At 42.5% G+C, this 23,230-nt stretch overlaps 1 protein-coding gene across 1 annotated transcript in view; it reads right to left on the minus strand.

Annotated features, from left to right (window-relative positions):
* Positions 1-203: 203 nt before the first annotated feature.
* Positions 204-23,230, minus strand: part of TEX14 (testis expressed 14, intercellular bridge forming factor) — an 84,728-nt gene continuing 61,701 nt past the window's right edge. Inside the window, exon 6 of the mRNA XM_073617957.1 lies at positions 204-354. Within this exon, the coding sequence (XP_073474058.1) occupies positions 237-354 (118 nt within the window). The 3' untranslated portion in view covers positions 204-236. The remainder of the gene's footprint in view (positions 355-23,230) is intronic.

The following is a 23,230-nucleotide window of genomic DNA, read 5'->3' on the forward strand; positions in this document are numbered from 1 at the left end:
GTTTTGATAAGTAAACATTTGTAGGGCCATTAGAAACCCATACTAAAAAGTCATTGTGTTTTTCTGTGGTCATAGCACCATTTTTTGGTAATATTTATTATAATTTGTTTTTACAACAGTGGGTATACCATTCTCATTTTCCATTACTACTGTGAAAAACATGTTTCTTATCACTTAACCTGCGGTCTCTGTTTATCTACTTCCAAAATTAGTTCATTGCTTGATCAATTCATATTTTACCTGATATTTTTCTGTTCCTCTATAAGAAGATCAGCAAAGCGCTCCTTACTGCAGTTTTCATGAGTCATCACTTTGAGGCCCTTTACTGTAACTTCTGTACACCCCCACATCAAACTACATAAAAAAAATGACAAACATTATTAAACATAAAATCCAGCATTTAGTTACCTACTTATACTAGCCATTGTACACAGCAACAGTGCTAAAGTTAGAAAAATGACTGAAAGGTTCTGTGTAATACCTCCCTTACAGATAAGGAACACACATCTATATACAGGGCCAGTAGCAGTGTACTTCCTACAAGATATCCCATGTAACCTCCTTTTTCTCATTTTTGCATCATAAATCACATTTAGGGCCAGTTCACACCATAGAAACGCAGTCCGGATGCGTTCCAGATGCTTAAAGCATTCGCGTTTTTGACACGTTCCAGTGCGTTTTTGATGCAGTCCAGTGCATTTTTTTCCCTCTTTTTTTCTTAATCCTAAATAAGGACATATGTGTTCCAGTGCATTTTTGGTGCATTCCAGATGCATTTTACAGAGTTCCAGTATAGTTCAGTGCAGGAAAAATGCAGCATGTCCCACTTTTTTTCTGAAACTAGAATGCACTGGAACTGCAAGCACTGAAGTGAACTATGCCATTGAAAATAATATAACCTACTTTCTATGCATTTATGATGCAGAAAAAAAATGCACTGGACTGCATGTGGTGTGATCTGGCCCTTAAAGTAGTTGTAAACCTCAGACATGAAATATAAACAAAACATAGTCTATAGTGTGTACTTGTCTCAATTAACCAGTTCAGCCCCGGAGGATTTGGCTGCTCAATGACCAGAGCACTTTTTACAATTTGGCACTCTGCTGATTTAACTGGTAATTGCACGGTCATGCAATGTTGTACCCAAACGAAATTTGCGTCCTTTTTTTCCCACAAATAGAACTTTCTTTTGATGGTATTTTATTTCCTCTGCGATTTTAATATTTTGCCATATAAACGGAAAAAGACCGAAAATTTTGAAAATAAAATGATATTTTCTACTTTTTGTTATAAAAAAATTCAAAAAACTCAATTTTAGTCATACATTTAGGCCAAAATGCATTCAGCCACATGTCTTTGGTAAAAAATGTCAATAAGCGTATATTTATTGGTTTGCGTAAAAGTTGTAGCGCCTACAAACTAGGGTACATTTTCTGGAATTTACGCAGCTTTTAGTTTATGACTACCTATCTAATTTCTTGAGGAGCTAAAATGGCAGGGCAGTACAAACCCCCCCAAATGACCCAATTTTTGAAAGTAGACACCCCAAGGAAATTGCTGAGCAGCATGTTGAGCCCATTGAATATTTTAGTTTTTTATCACAAGTGATTGAAAAATTACATAACAAATAAAAAATTACACAAAGTTGTCACTAAATGATATATTGCTCACACATGCCATGGTTATATGTGGAATTACACCCCAAAATACATTCTGCTGCTTCTCCTGAGTATGAGAATACCTCATGTGTGAGACTTTTTGGGAGCCTAGCCACGTACAGGACCCCGAAAACCAAGCACCGCCTTCAGGATTACTAAGGGTGTAATTTTTGATTTCACTCCTCACTACCTATCACAGTTTCAAAGGCCATACAATGCCAAGATAGCACAAACCCCCCCAAATGACCCCATTTTGGAAAGTAGACAACCCAAGCCATTTGCTGATAGGCATGTTGAGTCCATGGAATATTTTATATTTTGCCACAAGTTGCGGGAAAATGGCATTTTTTTTTTTTTTGCACAAAGTTGTCACTAAATGATCTATTGCTCAAACATGCCATGGGCATATGTGAAATGACACCCCAAAATACATTCTGCTGCTTCTCCTGCGTACAGGGACACCACATGTGTGAGACTTTTAGGGAGTCTAGCCGTGTACAGGACCCAGAAAATCAAGCACCGCGTTCAGGCTTTCTAAAGGCGTAAAATGGTGATTTCACTTCCTCACTACCTATCAGTTTGGGAGGCCATGAAAGAATAACAAAATAGCACAACCACCCCACCCCCACAAATGACCCCATTTAGAAAATAAGACACTTCAAGCTATTTGCTGAGAGGCATGTTGAGTCCATGGAATATTTTTTTTTTTTTTTACACAAAGCTGTCACTAAATGATATATTGTTCAAACATGGCAAAGTTATATGTGGAATTACACCCCAAAATACATTCTGCTGCTTCTCCTGAGTATGGGGATATCACATGTGTGGGACTTTTTGGCAGTCTAACCACGTACAGGACCCTGAAAATCAATCACCGCCTTCAGGCTTTCTAAGGGTGTACATTTTTTATTTCACTCCTCACTGCCTATCAGTTTCGGAGGCCATGAAATGCCCAGATAGCACAAAACCCCCCCAAATGACCCCATTTTGGAAAGTAGATACCCCAGGCTATTTGCTGAGAGGCATGTTGAGTATTTTGCAGATCTCACTTTTTGTCACAAAGTTTTGAAAAAAGAAAAAATAATCTTCATTTTCAAAAATAAATGACATCTGCAAAAATCTAACCAAGACAAAGCCCTTTCTGACCCTTTTTGTTTACATGAAAAAATATTTTTTTTGCAAGAAAATTACTTTTGAACCCCAAAACATTATATATATTTTTTTTAAAGCAAAGACCCTACAGATTAAAATGGTGAGTGTTGAAAATTTTTTTTCACACATTATTTGCGCAGCGATTTTTCAAACTCTATTTTTTGGGGAAAAAAACACACTTTTTTTACTTTTAATGCACTAAAACACACTATATTGCCCAAATGTTTGATGAAATAAAAAAGATAAATGGATACCAAACACGACATGCTTTAAAATTGCGCACAAACGTGCAGCCAGGACAAACTACATACATTTTTAAAAGCCTTTAACCACTTGAGCCCCGGACCATTATGCTGCCTAAGGACCAGAGGTCTTTTTCCAATTTGGCACTGCGTCGCTTTAACTGCTAATTGCGCGGTCATGCAATGCTGTACCCCAACGAAATTTGCGTCCTTTTCTTCCCACAAATAGAGCTTTCTTTTGATGGTATTTGATCACCTCTGCAGTTTTTATTTTTTGCGCTATAAACGGAAAAAGACCGAAAATTTTGAAAAAAAATGATATTTTCTACTTTTTGTTATAAAAAAAATCCAATAAACTAAATTTTAATCATACATTTAGGCCAAAATGTATTTGGCCACATGTCTTTGGTAAAAAAAATGTCAATAAGTGTACATTTATTGGTTTGCGCAAAAGTTATAGCGTCTACAAACTAGGGTACATTTTCTGTAATTTACACAGCTTTTAGTTTATGACTGCCTATGTCATTTCTTGAGGTGCTAAAATGGCAGGGCAGTACAAAACCCCCCCAAATGACCCCATTTTGGAAAGTAGACACCCCAAGGAAATTGCTGAGAGGCATGTTGAACCCACTGAATATTTATTTTTTTGTCCCAAGTGATTGAATAATGACAAAAAAAAAAAAACAAAAAAAAATATTTACAAAAAGTTGTCACTAAATGATATATTGCTCACACAGGCCATGGGCCTATGTGGAATTGCACCCCAAAATACATTCAGCTGCTTCTCCTGAGTATAGGGATACTACATGTGTGGGACTTTTTGGGAGCTTAGCCGCGTACGGGGCCCCGAAAACCAAGCACCGCCTTCAGGATTTCTAAGGGTGTAAATTTTTGATTTCACTCTTCACTGCCTATCACAGTTTCGGAGGCCATGGAATGCCCAGGTGGCACAAAACCCCCCCAAATGACCCCATTTTGGAAAGTAGACACCCCAAGCTATTTGCTGAGAGGCATGGTGAGTATTTTGCAGCTCTCATTTGTTTTTGAAAATGAAGAAAGACAAGAAAAAACATTTTTTTTTTTTCTTTTTTCAATTTTCAAAACTTTGTGACAAAAAGTGAGGTCTGCAAAATACTCACTATACCTCTCAGCAAATAGCTTTGGGTGTCTACTTTCCAAAATGGGGTCATTTGGGGGGGTTTTTGTGCCACCTGGGCTTTCCATGGCCTCCGAAACTGTGATAGGCAGTGAAGAGTGAAATCAAAAATTCACGCCCTTAGAAAGCCTGAAGGCGGTGCTTGGATTTCGGGGTCCCGTACGCGGCTAGGCTCCCAAAAAGTCTCACACATGTGGTATCCCCGTACTCAGGAGAAGCAGCAGAATGTATTTTGGGGTGTAATTTCACATATTCCCATGGCATGTTTGAGCAATATATCATTTAGTGACAACTTTGTGCAAAAAAAAAAAAAATTTGTCTCTTTCCCGCAACTTGTGTCGCAATATAAAATATTCCATGGACTCGACATGCCTCTCAGCAAATAGCTTGGGGTGTCTACTTTCCAAAATGGGGTCATTTGGGGGGGTTTTGAACTGTCCTGGCATTTTATGCACAACATTTAGAAGCTTATGTCACACATCACTCACTCTTCTAACCACTTGAAGACAAAGCCCTTTCTGACACTCATTGTTTACATGAAAAAGTTTTTTTTTTTTTGCAAAAAAATTACTTTGAACCCCCAAACATTATATATTTTTTTAAAGCAAATGCCCTACAGATTTAAATGGTGGGTGTTTCATTTTTTTTTTTCACACAGTATTTGCGAAACGATTTTTCAAACGCATTTTTTGGGGAAAAAACACACTTTTTTAAATTTTAATGCACTAAAACACACTATATTGCCCAAATGTTTGATGAAATAAAAAAGATGATCTTAGGCCGAGTACATGGATACCAAACATGACATGCTTTAAAATTGCGCACAAACGTGCAGTGGCAACAAAATAAATACATTTTTAAAAGCCTTTAACCACTTCACATCCAGGCCATTTCTGACACTTCGCTCCTACATGTCAAAAATCATCATTTCTTTGCTATAAAATTAGATAGAACCCCCAAACATTATATATGTTTTTTTAGCAGAGACCCTAGAGAATACAATGGCGGTCATTGCAACTTTTTATCTTGCACGGTATTTGCGCAGCAATTTTTCAAACGCGTTTTTTTTAAAAAAAAACAGTTTCATGCTTTAAAAAAAAAACAAAACAGCAAAGTTAGCCAAATTTTTTTGCATTGTGTGAAAGATGAAGTTACGCCGAGTAAATAGATACCTAACATGTCACGCTTCAAAATTGCACACGCTCGTGGAATGGCGCCAAACTTTGGTACTTAAAAATCCCCATAGGCGACGCTTTAACATTTTTTACTGGTTACATGTTTTGAGTTACAGAGGAGGTCTAGGGCCAAAATTATTACTCTCGCTCTAACGCTCGCGGCGATACCTCACATGTGTGGTTTGAACACCGTTTTCATATGTGGGCGGGACTTACGTATGCGTTCGCTTCTGCGTGCGAGCTCACGGGGACAGGGGCGCTTTAAAAATTTTTTTTTTTTTTTTATTGTTAATTTTACTTAAAAATTTTTATTTTTACACTTTAAAAAAATTTTTTTTTTTTTGATCACTTTTATTCCTATTACAAGGAATGTAAACATCCCTTGTAATAGGAATATGAGACGATCAGTCCTCTTTACAGTGAGATATGGGGTCAATAAGACCCCACATCTCACCTCTAGGCTGGGAAGCCTAAAATCAAAAAAAAAAATAAAACGATCGCCGCTTCACAGCTGAAGCGGCGCCGTTTTTTTGAATGCAGAGGCCGGGCGTGACGTCATAACATCGCGCCCGGCCTCCGAACGATCATAGAGACTCCGGCGACCATCTGGTCCGCCGGAAATCTCTATGGTGAACATCCGGCGCCGGCGGATCCGCTATCCGACTCACCGATCGCTGAGGTGAGTCGGTAGTAGCACCGGAGGGCGGCGGGAGGGGGGGGGACGTCCCCTCCCGCCGCCCGTAAGAACGATCAAGCGGCGGAACAGCCGCTATGATCGTTCTTATGGTGTACGGAATCGCCGGCTGAAAATGCCGGTATCTGAATGATGTCTGTAGCCTCAGACATCATTCAGATATAAGCCCCGAAAGTCGAGGACGTCATATGACGTCCTCCGGATGTCAAGTGGTTAAAAGTTACCACTTTAGATTTACAGAGGAGGTCTACTGCAAAAATTACTGCCCTCGATCTGACCTTCGCGGCGATACCTCACATGCATGGTGCAATTGCTGTTTACGTTTGACGACAGACCGCCGCTTGCGTTCGCCTTAGCGCAAGAGCAGGGGGCGTCAGGGGTGCTTTTTTTTTTTTTTTTTTTTTTTTTTGCTTTTTTTAAACTGTTCCTTTCATTTTTTTTTTTTATTCATTTTTATTGTTATCTCAGGGAATGTAAATATCCCCTATGATAGCAATAGGTAGTGACAGGTACTCTTTTTTGAAAAAATTGGGGTCTATTAGACCCTAGATCTCTCCTCTGCCCTCAAAGCATCTGACCACACCAAGATTGGTGTGATAAAATGCTTTCCCAATTTCCCAATGGCGCTGTTTACATCCGGCAAAATCTAAGTCATGAAATGCTCGTAGCTTCCGGTTTCTTAGGCCATAGAAATGTTTGGAGCCACTCTGGTCTCTGATCAGCTCTATGGTCAGCTGGCTGAATCACCGGCTGCATTCTCAGGTTCCCTGTTGAGACAGGAGAGCCAGAGAAAAACACGGAAGACGGTGGGGGGGGGGCATTCCCTCCCACGGCTTGTAAAAGCAGTCTAGAGGCTAATTAGCCGCTAGGATTGCTTTTACATGAAAGCCGGCCGCTGGCTGAAAAGAATGATACCAAGATGATACCTAAACCTGCAGGCATCATTCTGGTATAACCATTCAAAGTCGTGAATGGCGTACCTGAAGACAAAAAAATGGTTAACAATAAAGCACAGTAAACGGTAAAGTATAAAAAATTGCATACCTGAAAAGCAAACATGATAAAACATAATAACAATAAAACATTGCAGAATAGAATACAGTAAAAAAGAGCAGAACAATAGAGAGAGAGAATAGAGAGAGAGAGAACAATGAAACGACAACTATTTTTTTTTATTTTATATATTTTTTTTTTTTGTTTACACTTTTTTTTGTAACTAACTTTTATAACTGTAAACGGTTCCAGGTTCGGGTCTCTCAAAATGCGATGGCATCTTGGTACGTATATGTACGTGATTTTGCCTGTCCGTGCCACCTTGCCGACGTACATCGGCGTGAGGCGGTCGTCAAGTGGTTAAAAGTGTTTACAGCCGGGACAAACTACATACATTTTTAAAAGCCTTTAAAAGTGTTTACAAGTTACCATTTTAGATTTACAGAGGAGGTCTATTGCTAAAATGACTGCCCTCAATCTGACCTTTGCGGTGATACCTCACATGTATGGTGCAATTGCTGTGTACATATGACACCAGATCGAAGCCTTTGCGTGTGAGCACGGGGGGGGGGGGGACCCTATTAGACCCCAGATCTCTTCTCTGCCCTCATAGCATCTGACCACACCAAGATCGGTGTGATAAAATGCTTTGCCAATTTCCCAATGGCGCTGTTTATATCTGGCGAAATCTAAGTCATGAAATGCTCGTCGCTTCCGGTTTCTTAGGCCATAGAGATGATTGGAGCCATTCTGGTCTCTGATCAGCTCTATGGTCAGCTGGCAAAATCACCGGCTGCATTCTCGAGTTCCCTGTTGGGACAGGTGAGCCCGAGAAAAGGATGGAAGACGGTGGGAGTTCCCTCCCACCGCTTGTAAAAGCTGTCTAGAGGCTAATAAGCTGTTAGGATTGCTTTTACATAAAAGTCGACCGCTGGCTGAAAAGAATAATACCAAGATGATACCTAAACCCGCAGGCATCATTGTGGTATAACCACTCAAAGTCCAGCAACATACCAGTACGTTGCTGGTCCTTGTTGGGCATACACTGTAATGTTCATTTTTTCATGCAGCCTGTGGGCTGCATGAAAAAAAGAGATTGATCGGTGGGTATGCCCACCATTAGAATGCTGCCCTTCATCCACCCACTTCTAATGATGGGCATACATGCATGCACCATTTTTTTTTTTTTAACTGTGGTGGTGAAATCACCTCCTACAGCGCTGGAGTCGCTGATTTCCGTATCATGGGAGCAAACGCTGTAGCTGTCAAGATAAATAAATCAGTGCTTAAGCTGAATGGCATACCTGCTAAGCAAACGATGGCTAACAGTAAAACAAAGTAACATTACAGTATAACAGTAAGACATACAATACCATACCTGCAAAGCAAATACAATAAAAGTAAAAATAAAACATTTTTTAACGCAATCTGTACCTAAAAAATATATCCGAAAGCATGGGGGCAATCCGCCCATAATGTTAGGGGCAAATCGCCCCTCCACCCCCTGCTTCGGCATATATGCTCTTTTTTTTTTTTTTAACTGTGATGGTGAAATCACCTTCTACAGCGCTAAAGTCGCCGATTTACGTATTATGGGAGCAAACGCTGTTGCTGTCAAGATAAATAAATCAGTGCTACAGTTGAATGGCGTACCTGAAAACAAAAAAATGTTTCACAATAAAACACAGTAAACATTAAATTATAAAAGAATTACATACCTGAAAAGCAAACATGATAAAACATAGTAACAATAAACCATTGCAGTGTAGAATACAGTAAAAAAGAGCAGAACAATAGAGAGAGAGAATAGAGAGAGAACAATAAAACAACCATTTTTTTTTTTCATTTCTTTTTTTTTTACACTTTTATTTGTAACTGTAACGGTTGTAAGGGTTCGGGTCTCCCAAAATGCGATGGCATCTTTGGAGACCCTGTGAAAGTGTGTCCTAGTCTGTCCAGTGCTGTACCCTATCCTAATACTCCACTAGTGTGTGGTAGCATTCAAAACATTCACCAATGCAAAGACCAGGATGGTCAGGACAGGAGGGACAATAATAGCGGATGTCATTCCGCACTTTCTACAGACCAATTTTCTTTGGGGGGCTCGTTGGGTAGGGGTACTAGGGAGGACACGCGGAAAATGCCTCTCATGCAGGCGGCTTACTGCATTTGGATTGGGAAGTTGGGCCAGAGCACCGTCTGGAAACAGAAGGGCTGTGATGATCTCTTCCTGGAATTTAAGGAAGGATCCAGTTCGTCCTGAAGCTTTTTATAGCACATAAGCATTCAGCAGAGCCAATTGAAATAAGTATACAGACACTTTTTTGTACCAGGCCTGGCCTTACGGGCAACTAGGTACGGCGCCAACAACTGGTCGTTGAGGTCCACACCTCCCATATCAAGGTTATATTCGTGGACACAGAGGGGTTTCTCCACAACACCAGTAGCCGTAGGAATTTGGACTGTCATGTCTGTGTGAAGGGAGGACAGAACGAAAACATTCTGATTATCCCTCCACTTCACAGAGAGCAAATTATTACAATTATTACACTTCAAACAGGTTCTCTCCCCCAGCCTAAGACGGGAATCTACAAGCTGCTGGGGTAAGTCCCGGCAATTATATCGCACGATGCCACATGTGCCATTCCATGATCAAATAAGCGACTAAAAGTCCAACACAATCTTACCAGCGCTCCCTATGTAATCTGGGCAGTTTTTCGGCTCTACGTGACTATCTCTTCCCTCGTAAACCATAAAACTATATGTATAGCCTGTGGCCCTGTCACAGAGCTTACACATCTTGACCCCATATCTGGCACGCTTGCTGGGAAGATACTGTTTGAAAGACAAGCGACCAGAAAACTTAATCAGGGACTCATCAACGCAGACAACTTGATCGGGAGTAAACAAGGCTACAAACTGTTGGTTGAAGTAGTTTACGAGGGGCCGAAATCTGGCTGAACACACAACTGAATAATTATATTTGCAATGATACAGAGCTGTCTCCTGTACTTCCTACTAGCAACACTATTTTGTCTCTCAATGCAGAGACCTCTGCAAATGCCTGCAGCACTTCACATCCACCACACAAATGTTGATACTGTACACAGCAAAAGATACCATCTTCTACCAGTAGCAATTAACTTCCAGTAGAAAGCCACAGCTCAAGAAGCCTTACAGACTAAACCACAGCTTAATGCTCTAGCAATGTAATGTTATCCTGGTTTACTTCAAGGGGTTGTACAGCCTCAGGGTTTTTCACCTTAATGCATTCTATGCATTAAGGTGAAAACCTCCTCTGCTGCAGCTGCCCTCCCACCAGAGCCCCCCTTTTACTTACCTGAACCCGGTCTTTCCAGCAACGGGAACCAGCACACCAGCTCCAGATGGTGTCTCTGGTCCTCATTGGATAGATTGATAGCAGCGGGAGCCATTGGTGGGGCGGGGACGGGACCTGCTGTCTGTGCCAATGGACGCAGCAGCAGGACATGGGAGCGTGCCCCCAGGGAAAACACTTCTCCGTCGGGGCACTCAAGAAGAAGAGGAGCCAGGAGCGCTGTGGGGTGGGGCCGCTCTTTGCAAAACCCTTGCACAGAGGAGGTAAGTATGACATATTTGTTATTTAAAAAAAAAACAAAAAAACAGACTTTACAACCCCTTTCACCTCTTGGCCCCTTTAAGAGGTTTATGATGCTGGGAGGCGGGAGCGCGGCTTAAGATCATGTGACCACTGTGATTGGCTGTCACAGCTGTCACGTGGTCTGAAAACTCCTTGCCAGCGGGAGCTTTCGGTAAAGCGACAGTAACTTTGCCGAAGAGCGCACAGTACGCGCGCTCTTGGCACAAGTGTATTGGGGTAGTTAACGCAAATATGCGAGAATTTGACGCTATGGACCAGGCGCCGTGCAGCCAACGCCAAAGGGTTAAACACCAGAGAACTTATATAACCGAGGGGTTGCACAAGTTACTTCAGCACCAAACAATGAGTTATCAGATCTGTCTGACTTTGACATATATACAGTGCCTTGAAAAAGTATTCATACCCCTTGAAATTTTGTCATGTTACAACCAAAAACTTAAATGTATTTTATGGGGATTTTATGTGATAGACCAACACAAAGTGGCACATCATTGTGAAGTGGAAGGAAAATGACAAATGGTTTTCCACATTTTCACAAATAAATATCTGAAAACTGTGGTGTGCATTTATATTCAGCCTCCTTTACTCTGATACCCCTAACTAAGATCTAGTGCAACCAATTGCCTTCAGAAGTCACCTAATTAGTAAATAAAGTCTACCTGTGTGTAATTTAATAAATAATAAATAAAGCTGTTCTGTGAAGCTCCGAGAGGTTTGTTGGAGAACCTTAGTGAAAAAATAGTATCATGAGGTCCAAGGAACACACCAGACAGGTCAGGGATAAAGTTGTGGAGAAGTTTAAAGCCGCATTAGGTTATAAAAAAATATCCCAAGTTTTGAACATCTGACGGAGCACTGTTCAATCCATCATCCGAAAATGGAAAGAGTATGGCACAACTGCAAACCTACCAATACATGGCCGTCCACTTAAACTCAAAGGCCGGGCAAGAGAAGCAGCCAAGAGGCCTATGGTAACTCTGGAGGAGCTGCAGAGATCTACAACTCAGGTGGGAGAATCTGTCCACAGGACAACTATTAGTTGTGCACTCCACAAATCTGGCCTTTATGGAAGAGTGGCAAGGAGAAAGTCATGAGAAGTCCCGTTTGCGAGAAGCCATGTGGGGACATAGCAAGCATGTGGAAGAAGGTGCTCTGGTCAGATGAGACCAAAATTTAACTTTTTGGCCTAAAAGCAAAACGTATGTGTGGCAGAAAACTAACACTGCACATCACCCTGAACACACCATCCCCACCGTGGAACATGGTGGTGGCAGCATTTTGTTGTGGGGATGCTTTTCTTCAGCAGGGACAGGGAAGCTGGTCAGAGTTGATGAAAAGATGGATACAAATACAGGGCAATCTTATAAGAAAACCTGTCTGCAAAAGACTTTTGACTGGGGCAGGGATTCACCTTCCAGCAGGACAACGACCCTAAACATACAGCCAGAGCTACAATGGAATGGTTTAGATCAAAGCAAATTCATGTGTTAGAATGGCCGAGTCAAAGACCAGACCTAAATCCAATTGAGAATCTGTGGCAAGACTTGAAAATTGCTGTTCACAGATGTTCTCCTCCAATCTGACAGAGCTTGAAAGCAAAGAAGAATGGGCAAAAATATCACTCTCTAGATGTGCAAAGCTGGTAGAGACATACACAAAAAGAATTGCAGCAAAAGGTGGCTCTACAAAGTATTGACTCGGGGGGGCTGAATACAAATGAAGGCCACACTTTCCAGATATTTATTCGTAAAAAAAAATTGCAAACCATTTATCATTTTCCTTCCACTTCACAACTGTGTGCCACTTTGTGTTGGTCTATCACATATAAAATCCAAAAAAAAATACATTTATGTTTTTTGGTTGTAACATGACAAAATGTGGAAAATGTCAAGGGGTGTGGATACTTTTTCAAGGCACTGTACCTTATAATATGTTCTGAGCTCAGTAATATCTGTCACCCATGGTTTGATGACTGTCCAGAGAATTACAAGGCCTGATGATCAATCGTTAAAGGAGATAAGTTCACATATTGAAAAAAAATACGAAATGCACATTTTTTGCAGGTAGACAAATGTGCATTTATTATTTATTTATTTTTCTAAGGAGCCTGCAGAGCATTGCAACTGTGATCAGCAGATCACAGGTGCAATCTCAGGCTCCTGCAGACTCTCAGGATAGCTGTCTGTCCATACCTCGTACAGGCAGGCATCTACCTGAGAGCAAGAAGGTCAATGGACTATGAGAGCACTCTCCAGCGCTCTCATAGTTCATTGAGAACTATAAGCCATCAGCCGCACTGGGAAACAGTGGTTAAATGATGCGGCTGTGTGGGCGGTGCCCCACATGGCTGCACTATTTTCAAATTGTGACATCGGGTGCAGGGAGAAGATCCCCCGCCTGTTGTCATAGGGAGGGAGGAATTGGGGGGGAGAGGATGCAGATGCTGGAACATGTTACATAGAAATATAGTTTTCAAATGCAGATGCTCAAATGCCAAGACTAAGCTATTTGCATACTGCTCATGGCAATAATATGGTAAAGTCAAACCTGCCATACAGCCTTAATGAGGAGTGAGCAGCGCAGGGCTCTGAATACAAAAGAGATTCTTATACTGTTGCATGCTTATCAGTGATCAAGCCTGGATGGGGAACGAACACAGCTTGAGCTCGATTGAAGCCAACTTGGCAGCCTCATTGTCATCATGGTAAAACAATACAGCAGCTAAACACAGACACTTAAGGGGAACAGTATCCATCCATTTTAGTCACGTTTTAACGCACGCTGAAGTCCATTGACATACTTTAAGATGTCTATTGACATACATTTTGCATTTGAACACAACATTATGATGTGAATAGGACACCTTGGTAATTATTGTTTTTCAGATGGCCTTCCATTGATCTGGATCCGTGTCTTGGCCAGTGAATAGATTATGTAAAATCCCATGGTGTCAATCAAAAAAGAGCTCTGCCACCAGAGGTATAATCTTCAGTTTAAACCTTTCAATTAAAAAGGTCACACACGCCTTTTCCCTTTAAGAGCTAGGGTCAGCTATACATAGTTAGCACTTGTTTTCCGATGAAGACAGCTCATGGAGGAAACCATATAAAAGAAAAAGAACTGAAAGTGCTCCCTGTTTTTTATTAAATATACAAGATATTTTATTTACCCCACAAAAAATAATATAAAAGACAGGCTCATTAGTGTACAGAGTGGAAATGATTCCCACGGCTCACTGCTCCCTGCTGTAGCTGGCTGACAGCTCAAGTGTTTGGACGGATCGAGCTGTGGCTGAGGAACCTATCTTCTCTACTCCAATACACCAAATCAGGCGGATTGCTGTTATGCACACTTGATCACCTATATTTGTAGTCAGCACAGTACTTTCCTCTATTGATTGAATATTTGGCCCTTTATGTTGGGACATTTGACCATATTGATGAATGTGGTTGAAGTTTGTTTGGGTAGCAGTGACTTCATCTATTTTTGGACCAACACCGTTAGTCAACTGTTGTCACCCACTAGGTTAATTGGCCAGCCATCTTATATTTACTCCCACACCTGCCCTCAGGGTAAGATAATACAGCCTTGTGCCTATAGAGGAGAAGAAGCGAGCATTCAGCTGCTGCAGGGAGGAAAATACAGCCTACAGTCAGTTTCACTAAATGCCTTTACCGCAGCCTCCCCTCTCCAGGTTTCGGGATCGGCAACCAAGGGAAGCGATCTAATTATTACCTGCCGCCCATCGATGGGTAGATCATGATGGACGGGTTGCTGACCCCTGGTTTAGAGAAACCATCTCCCCCTCTAATCAATCTATCAACACATTCAATAATTTGTATCTTCAAAGAATCAGTACTCTTCGCATGTAAATCTAAAAAATGTTTAGTCACATTAGTCTGCATATTAGACTTTATATTCTGTAAATGATCCCTCAGTCTATCAGACAACCTCCTAGTGGTACCACTAACATATTGCACATTGCATACTTCACAAGAACATAGATTACTTAACATGTATTAGAATTCACCAATTGCCTAGTTTTGTTTGTGTCAGGGCTGGCTCAGCCCTTCCTTCTCTGAGCTGGCCGCTCAGCTGTCAGCTAATTGCCAGCTCTCATCTCTCTCCACAGTTAACCAGCTGTTGTGGATCTGCCCATCAGTCCCACCTACCTAAAGATCTCCAGCTCACTTAATTCCTGCCTTCACCTTGGTCACATCACAAGAAACCTTCTCCTGCATTCCTGTTTAAAGACTGGCTTTGCTGACATCCCTTCTGGCTCCTTATCCTGCTTGCTGTTCCTCTACTTGGATCCCTGACTTCTGGCCTGGCTGATTACCCGATCTGGTTACTGAACTCTGGCTTGGCTGATTACCCGATCTGGTTACTGAACTCTGGCTTGGCTGATTACCCGATCTGGTTACTGAACTCTGGCTTGGCTGACTACCCGATCCGGTTACTGGACTCTGGCTATGCTTTGACTACGCTTACTCTATTTACCTTTTTATTTTTATTAATAAACAAGTGTGGTTTTACTGTACTTCTATCTCGGTCTGGTTCATGGTTTCTGACAGCTTGCAATGCCTGTAGCTGCAGAGAGGTTGTCCCAAGTGATCACAACAGGAACACCTCATGCCTCCTTATCTAAACAACCCTTGGGTCCTTAGCCCACTACTAGCATCAACTTTAGGTCTAATGAACAAGCTTAGGGATAAAATGTTTCCAATTCTGGGAGATTTTGCGATGCAAACTTAACGCCCTAGGATATCCCTGTAACTGGAATCCTCAAATAAAATGGGAATATATTGATTTGTTATGCGTTGCACCTTCATAAATTCCAAACTATGTCTAGTAGATAAAATACTTTGTTCTTGCTGATCACGTTTCATATGTGGTTTATCCTTTATAGGAGACTATGGGGGTTATTTACTAAAGGAAAATCCACTTTGCACTGCAAGTGCACTTGAAAGTGCACTGATAGTGCACTTAGAAGTAAAGTCGCTGTAGATCCGAGGGGGACATGCAAGGAAAATTAAAAAACATTTTAGCTTGCACATGATTGGATGATAAAATCAGCAGAGCTTCCACTCATTTCAGATCTACCCTACTTGGATTGAGAGCAACTGCACATCCAAGTGCACTTTCAAGCGCACTTGCAGCGCAAAGTGGATTTTCCTTTAGTAAATCAACCCCCTATGGGGTTGATTTACTAAAGGCAAATAGACTGTGCGCTTTGCAAAGTGCAGTTGCCCTCTGCAAGTGCAGTTGCTCCAGAGCTTAGGAAATTAGGTAAAGCTTCACTTTGCAAAGAGTACCCAGTCACGTGCAAGAAAAATTTAAAAAACAGCATTTTTGATTGCACATGATTGGATGATGGGTGTCAGAAGAGCTTCTGCTCATTTACTAAGCTCTGGAGCAACTGCACTTGCAGAGTACACCTGCACTTTGCTAAGTGCACAGTCTATTTGCCTTTAGCAAATCAATCCCGATCTGTCACTATCCCTTGCATGTTTATAGGCCGTATTAATGATCCTTTCACTATAACCTCCTTCTTTAAAATGATTGGCAAGATCCTGTGATTCTTTGCCAAAGTTGACTGTATCTGTACAATTCCTACTCAGTCTGATATACTGACCTCTTAGAATGGCTTTGATTGGGCTCAAACCCTTTACACATTTTCAAGAAACGCATTCGCCTCCTAGCACAGAATTATATCAGTATATGTATTAGTATATGTAACTCTGCCATTTTATCTCTTCCTGAATCAAAATGCCCTGGCTTCTGCCACCTTGACAGCTTTTAAATGCTTTCAGATGTCACTTGGACCCGTACTCTCCAGGCCTCAGAATATTGATACTGGATACAAACCGCACTTCCACGATGTACCCTAAAGGACATTATTTATTATCCAAGGGGAGTAGGACCTTGGCCTCCCATAACATACTAGCTATGACAAATTTGTACAGTCTTAATTAGATGGTATCTCATCCCAGCTTAAATTGTTGCTTTCGCCCCCCAATACCCCGGCTTGTTTCTGGACATGTGGTAAGGAAGGCACTATGCTACTTATTTGGTGGGCCTGCCCAAAGGTATGCAGGCTATGGATCCAAGTGTACACCTTAACCAATACCATTCTGGGCCGTAACCTATTTAAAGATCTAATTAAAGCACTGCTAAACAAACTCCCCGAGGGCCTCTCACATTTACAGCTGCAAAACGTATCTCCTTCATTTTGTTGCCACAAAGTAGATGATTTGTAACTCATGGAGGTCCCCAGTACAAGACTTTTCTGAAGTTCAATCGCGGCTGAATGGGACCATGATCAATGAGAAATGAATGTCCATTTCTTCCCACGCCTTAAGTTCCTAATCAGAGACCCAAGGAGGGAATTTAGCCTGAATGTTGACATTTTTCGTAGGTTATTCTGTAAAAATCTGTCACGGGGTTTTCTCCGCTTTCTATTGTATTGCTTGAAATGCTGAATAAAAACGATTGAACAAGAATGGCTCTGATAGTGTACAAAGGATGACAACTATATGCATGTAACAGGGAATTTCTAATTATGGGTTTCCTATAGATCTTTAGGTGGTTGTAAACCCTCCCTCCTGACTTTTAACTATAGGTAAGCCTAGAATAAGGCTTACCTATAGGTGGGTGGTGAAAATATCTCCTAAATGTGTGCCGTTTAGGAGATATTTCACTTGCATGCGCTGTGAAGAAATGGACCTCTGTGCCATTTCTTCCCCAGCGTGTACCGTTACTGACGGCTCCCACGTGCATGTGCGGGAGTGAGGTCACGCGGCTCCGGCCAGTCACAGAGCCGGAGTCCGCTGGCCCCCAGAAGGAAGGGGGGCGAAGATGGATGCAGCCTGCACAGGGGACATCGATGGATTCGTTTGCAGGTAAGTGTCACATAATGGGCTAGTATGCGATGCATACTAGCCCATTATGCTTTTAATTTCCAGGCTTTGCAGGGAGCAAAAGAGGAAGTAAAACCCATCAGGGTTTACTTCCTCTTTAATCCCCATCTTTGGGTCCCCTTGGATCACCAAGTCTAGATAGCTGATGGTGTTCCGATGTTCCTCACTGGTGTATTGTAGATTGAGATCATTCTTGCTCAAATGAGCCAGAAACTTGTGAAAATCCTAATCTTAATGCACTATAAAGATCAGGTCATCTTTATGTCTATAGTAAAACCTGACAAATGGCCGAAAAGAATTCTCCCCACCAGGGACGTAGCACTCCTCCCGCCAATCCATGAATAGTTTGGCATATGTGAGGCAAACTTCGCCCCCATCAAATGCCATATCTCCATAACTACTAAATTAACAAAATGGGGGGTTATTTACTAAAGGCAAATCCACTTTGCACTACAAGTGCAAAGTGCACTACAAGTGCAAAGTGCACTTGAAATTGCACTAAAAGTGCACTTGGAAGTGCAGTCGCTGTGGATCTGAGGGGAACATGCAAGGAAAATAAAAAACAGCATTTTAGCTTGCACATGATTGGATAATAAAATCAGCAGAGCTTCCCCTCATTTCAGATCTACTCCTCAGATTTACAGCGAATGCACTTCCACATGCACTTTCAGTGCAATTTCAAGTGCACTTTGCCCTTGTAGTGCAAAGTGGATTTGCCTTTCGTAAATATCCCCCATGGCACTTTAGTGCCTTTAAGCCCAAAGCCAACATCTTTCTGTTTCTGTATCAAGTGTTTGGTGTCTCTGAGATATGTGGGGAGTCTCCATACTGGTTGTAGCAACTGATCAATCCAGTCCCACAAACCCTCACTCAAAGAACCTATGCTAGCTACAATCGGTCTTCCTTTTATATCACTGGTATCTTTATGAACTTTAGGTAAAGGGTGAATACGGTAATTGGGATGACTGGATGATCAGAAATACAATGGCTATAACACCCCCAAAGATTTGCCACATGATATACACAGTTCCAATTTTTCTTTATATTGTTGTTGGATAAATGTTTAAATGTTGACAAGCTTTTACATCCTTCAATTGTCTCACGGCTTCATCATAATAGTCACCTGTGTTCAGCACCACTATCAGCCATATTAATAGTTACCCAGGAATTTATCTTTCAAAGCTTTTCTCTCTCTCTTGGTTAAATGATCTCTCTGCTGTTTTCTCTCCACCTCTCTGGACAGATTCGTCAGCAGAAGTTCCACGTTTCTGGAATTCATCTAATGCTCTCCCTCTCATTAACCAGATTTTTAGGAACCTCAGGAGCCAAAGCATCACAAGATTGTTGATTAGGTAAAACCAGTAAACCTCAAGCATTGCCATTTAAACTCACTGGCCTACTTTATTCTTGAAGTGACAAAAGCAAACAAAAAATGTCAGTGTCTTGTGTGTTCATCATTTGTCATAATTAATTAATAATTAAAAGAAGTATCTACTCCAGGAAGGTGATTCTGCCCAGACTCACCAGATGTCGGGGAGGCACCCCCACGGCATCAACTAATACATCAGAATGGACTGGTGGTCTCCCAATGTTTACGCAAGGTCAGCGTCCAGCATCCAAAAGTATGTCAAATAACTTAATGTGACATCTTGGTGCATAATTCAATCCTTTGGATAGAAACCTAATCTCTTGTGTAAATTAGTAATCTCAAAAATTCAAAACATCAGTGCTCGTGTCATAGTGACCAAGTGACTTTTGTGATGGCATATAATCATGCTGAATCTTATAACTCTGTGTTTGACTCCTGCTCTCCTTGTTCTCTTTGTCCTTATTTGTGTTTCTTGTATTTGGATGAGGTCTCTCTCTGGGCCCTTTTTTTTGGGTCATTGTTGCCTCAAACTCCAGATGCCTCAAACTCCAGATCATCAGAAACTGTGAAAAGTGTCTTTTGCTTTTCTTTTTCATTCTATTAAATTCATCCTTGTTTTAGGCGATATATCCGATGTCAAAGATAACTCCCCTTCAGTATCTGAGCAGCAAATTTGTTCTATACTAAAGGTAGAGGTCGAGCCCCTTCTTAAAGTAAAGCCAGGCCCTCAGTTCCAACAGTGGATTAGTATGCTATATCATAGCCCCACTGCGGTCATTAAACTAAATGGCTTGCTTTCTGATTTTTTTTTTTTTTTTTTTTTTTTTTTCGGTGAATAGGGTTACCCAGCAAGGCTGCCCTATATCTACTGGGCTCTTTGCCCTATTAATTGAACCCCTGGCGGTGGCTCTGCGAGCCTCTCCAGAGGTGTGGGGTATTCAGGTCGGAAGTCTGCTAGAAAAGACAACACTATACGCGGATGACATGGCATTATTTTTATGTGATTCTAATACTTCCCCGTCAGCTTTGTCCATTTTGAATTCCTTTGTTGTCCCTGTCACGGAACGTCCCACACTCCGCTTGAGTGCTTCCGTCAGTATACCGCTTCCTAAGTTCTGGAACATGAGTCCAATGGATCTGGCTATAGGAACCCCCAAGAACTAGACAACACTAGTCTTGGAGTACATCAGAACTAACTTTTTATTTGAGATCTCACACAAATTTATACAGTAGGATGACTCAAAGCTAACCTAATTAACATGAGCTAATTTACTAAATCAATCATTTACCCAGACCAGATGACTCAGAGACATGACCTGTAGGACACAGACTTGTGGGCAACAAGCTTCACACAGTAGTATAAACACAATAGCAGGAGCTAATTACAATTAACAATACAAACAACAATCTCCGCCCTCCTCAGCCTAGTCATCAACAGTTCGTCTCCTAGCCAGTCCTGGAGGCTAATGTGATCAGCTCACTCAACTAACAGGTTGAGTTCAGAATCAAACAAACCAATAATAGTCTCTACATACATCCTGGGAGATATTGTGGACAAGTATTACTGTCCAATTTTAAGTAGTCCAAGATATATTTTCTCACTCACCCTGTGCCAGGGCAGCACAGGGTGACTTAGACATAAGAGGTGTATGGGGAGCTGAAACAAGGACATCCCCTACTTTCCAAGGGATTCTGAGTTCCACGGGCCCTCCCGTCACATCTCTCCCCTTTCCGCAGAAGACTAACACAGGAGGAGACCCCAGACGGGTTGACTCCAAAGTTAGTAAGTAGTTCCAGTCCTCTAATGCCTGTACCCACACAGTACCCCAAATAAATTGTTCCAAACAAAGCATTACTCACCCAGCCAACCTCTGCCTCTCTCAGAGAACATATCTGCCGCTGGGGAGAGGCCTTGACTGGCCCTTCTCCCTGAAGTCCTTTCTGCCGCTGGAGAGAAGACAGGGTGACTGGGCTCACTCTGTCATGCTGTTGGGGATCTGGGCCAACTGCCCAGCATCCCTGGAGTATACAGGTGGAGACTGAAGTCCCATCCACCTTCACAGGAAATCCATCCTCTGTTAGTTGAGGGCAGAGTCCAGCAGTCCTCGGCCCTGTTGCCAGCCCTTCTGCTGGGGACTCCGCATCCTCCGCTCCGGCTAACCGTTGGAGCAGGAGGCTGGCTTCCTCCATTCCCAAACTGTGTAGCTGCCATTGGGGAGGTGATCTGGCTGCTTCCTTTTCCATTCCCTCATCTGGTTGCTTGGACGACATGTCTATGGTACTGTCTCCCAGGTGCACTGATCTTTGCTGGGGAGGGAAGGCCACTTCCTCCACCCTGGCCAACTGCTGGGGAGAGACAACACACACCTCCTCTCCCTTCTCCCCCTGTATCTTCTGCTGGGAAGTGATTGCCACCTTCTCACCCTGGGCCTCCGAAACTGCCACAGGTGTGGGGCAGAGGTCTTGGACCCTCTGTCCGGTCGCCAGCACTTCTGCTGGGGGTTTGCTAGGTGGTTCCTCGTCTACAGAAACGTCTATTAAATCCCCAGTCTCTGGAATTGCTAAAAGTGTGGGGCAGAGTTCTTGGACCCTCTCTTCAGTTACCAGATCTTCAGCTGGAGAAGTTTGTTGTAACTCCACAGATACTGCTGTTGGTGCTGGGCAGAGCACAGTGAAGTTTGGCCCTAATACCAGCTCTTCTGCTGGAGGCTCATCAGGTTGTTCTTCCTCAGCAGAAAAGTCTATTAAATCCCCTATCTCTATAACTGGTGTCTGGGGATAGAGGTTCACCATTTCCTGTCCATGGAACCCAGAAGATGTTATCAGTGCTGGACAGAGGTTAGCAGAGCTCTGCCCTGTGGTCAGCACTTCAGGTTTGGGGACGGCAATCTTCAGATGTTCCACTGCCGATTCTCTGGTATGCTGCTGAACGTGTTCTAGCAGTTTCCTGTATGCCCTTTCCAGATGCTGTTCCTTCCTTAGCAAATGGTCCAGATCAGGTTTGAGCTCTGAGACCCCTGCAAGACCGAGCATAGCCTCTCTATATTCTCGCAGGTCCTCAAGGTCAGGCTCCCCTTCATCGCCAAACATAAAATGATCTGTAAGGCTCTCCCACAGCAATCCAGGGCCTCCAAAGTCATATTCCTCCGGAGAGTATTCTGTTGTCTCCCCTAAATATCCCTCCTCTGCGTGCCATTGCAGAGCCCGATAATGATTGTCCAGCTCTATCTCCTGCTGGACCAGCCTGTCCAACTCAGTCACCCATTGCTCCTGGGGCCGCTCTCCCAGGAATGCCATCCGCAATGCCCGTTGGTCACTGGCCCGTTGCTCTTGGGTTGGAAAGCACTTGCCCTGTTTTATACCAGCGAGCTGGAGGGCTCCAATCCAGAGCTCCACCCGAATTTGCTGCCTAAGCTCCAGGTATTCATCCTCAGACACAGTCCTGGTGTATGTTGAAAAGATGACCCGCAGCAGCCCCGGGAACTCTGATGCCAGGTTCATATCTCCGCTGGGGTGACTGAAGTCTGTTATCCTGATCTTGGATCCAGGTGGAGGTTTAGATTTCCCAGACTGCCGGAAGCTTTCCCGCTGCTTGTCACCAATGTCATGGAACGTCCCACACTCCGCTTGAGTGCTTCCATCAGTATACCGCTTCCTAAGTTCTGGAACACGAGTCCAATGGATCTGGCTATAGGAACCCCCAAGAACTAGACAACACTAGTCTTGGAGTACATCAGGACTAACTTTTTATTTGAGATCTCGATGTGACGGGAGGGCCCGTGGAACTCAGAATCCCTTGGAAAGTAGGGGATGTCCTTGTTTCAGCTCCCCATACACCTCTTATGTCTAAGTCACCCTGTGCTATCCTGGCACAGGGTGAGTGAGAAAATATATCTTGGACTACTTAAAATGGGACAGTAATACTTGTCCACAATATCTCCCAGGATGTATGTAGAGACTATTATTGGTTTGTTTGATTCTGAACTCAGCCTGTTAATTGAGTGAGCTGATCACATTAGCCTCCAGGACTGGCTAGGAGACGATCTGCTGATAACTAGGCTGAGGAGGGCGGAGATTGTTGTTTGTATTGTTAATTGAAATTAGCTCCTGCTATTGTGTTTATACTACTGTGTGAAGCTCGGTGCCCACAAGTCTGTGTCCTACAGGTCATGTCTCTGAGTCATCTGGTCTGGGTAAATGATTGATTTAGTAAATTAGCTCATGTTAATTA

This window comes from Aquarana catesbeiana, linkage group LG02, assembly GCF_042186555.1.
Source record: "Aquarana catesbeiana isolate 2022-GZ linkage group LG02, ASM4218655v1, whole genome shotgun sequence".
In the NCBI taxonomy this organism is placed as follows: domain Eukaryota; kingdom Metazoa; phylum Chordata; class Amphibia; order Anura; family Ranidae; genus Aquarana; species Aquarana catesbeiana.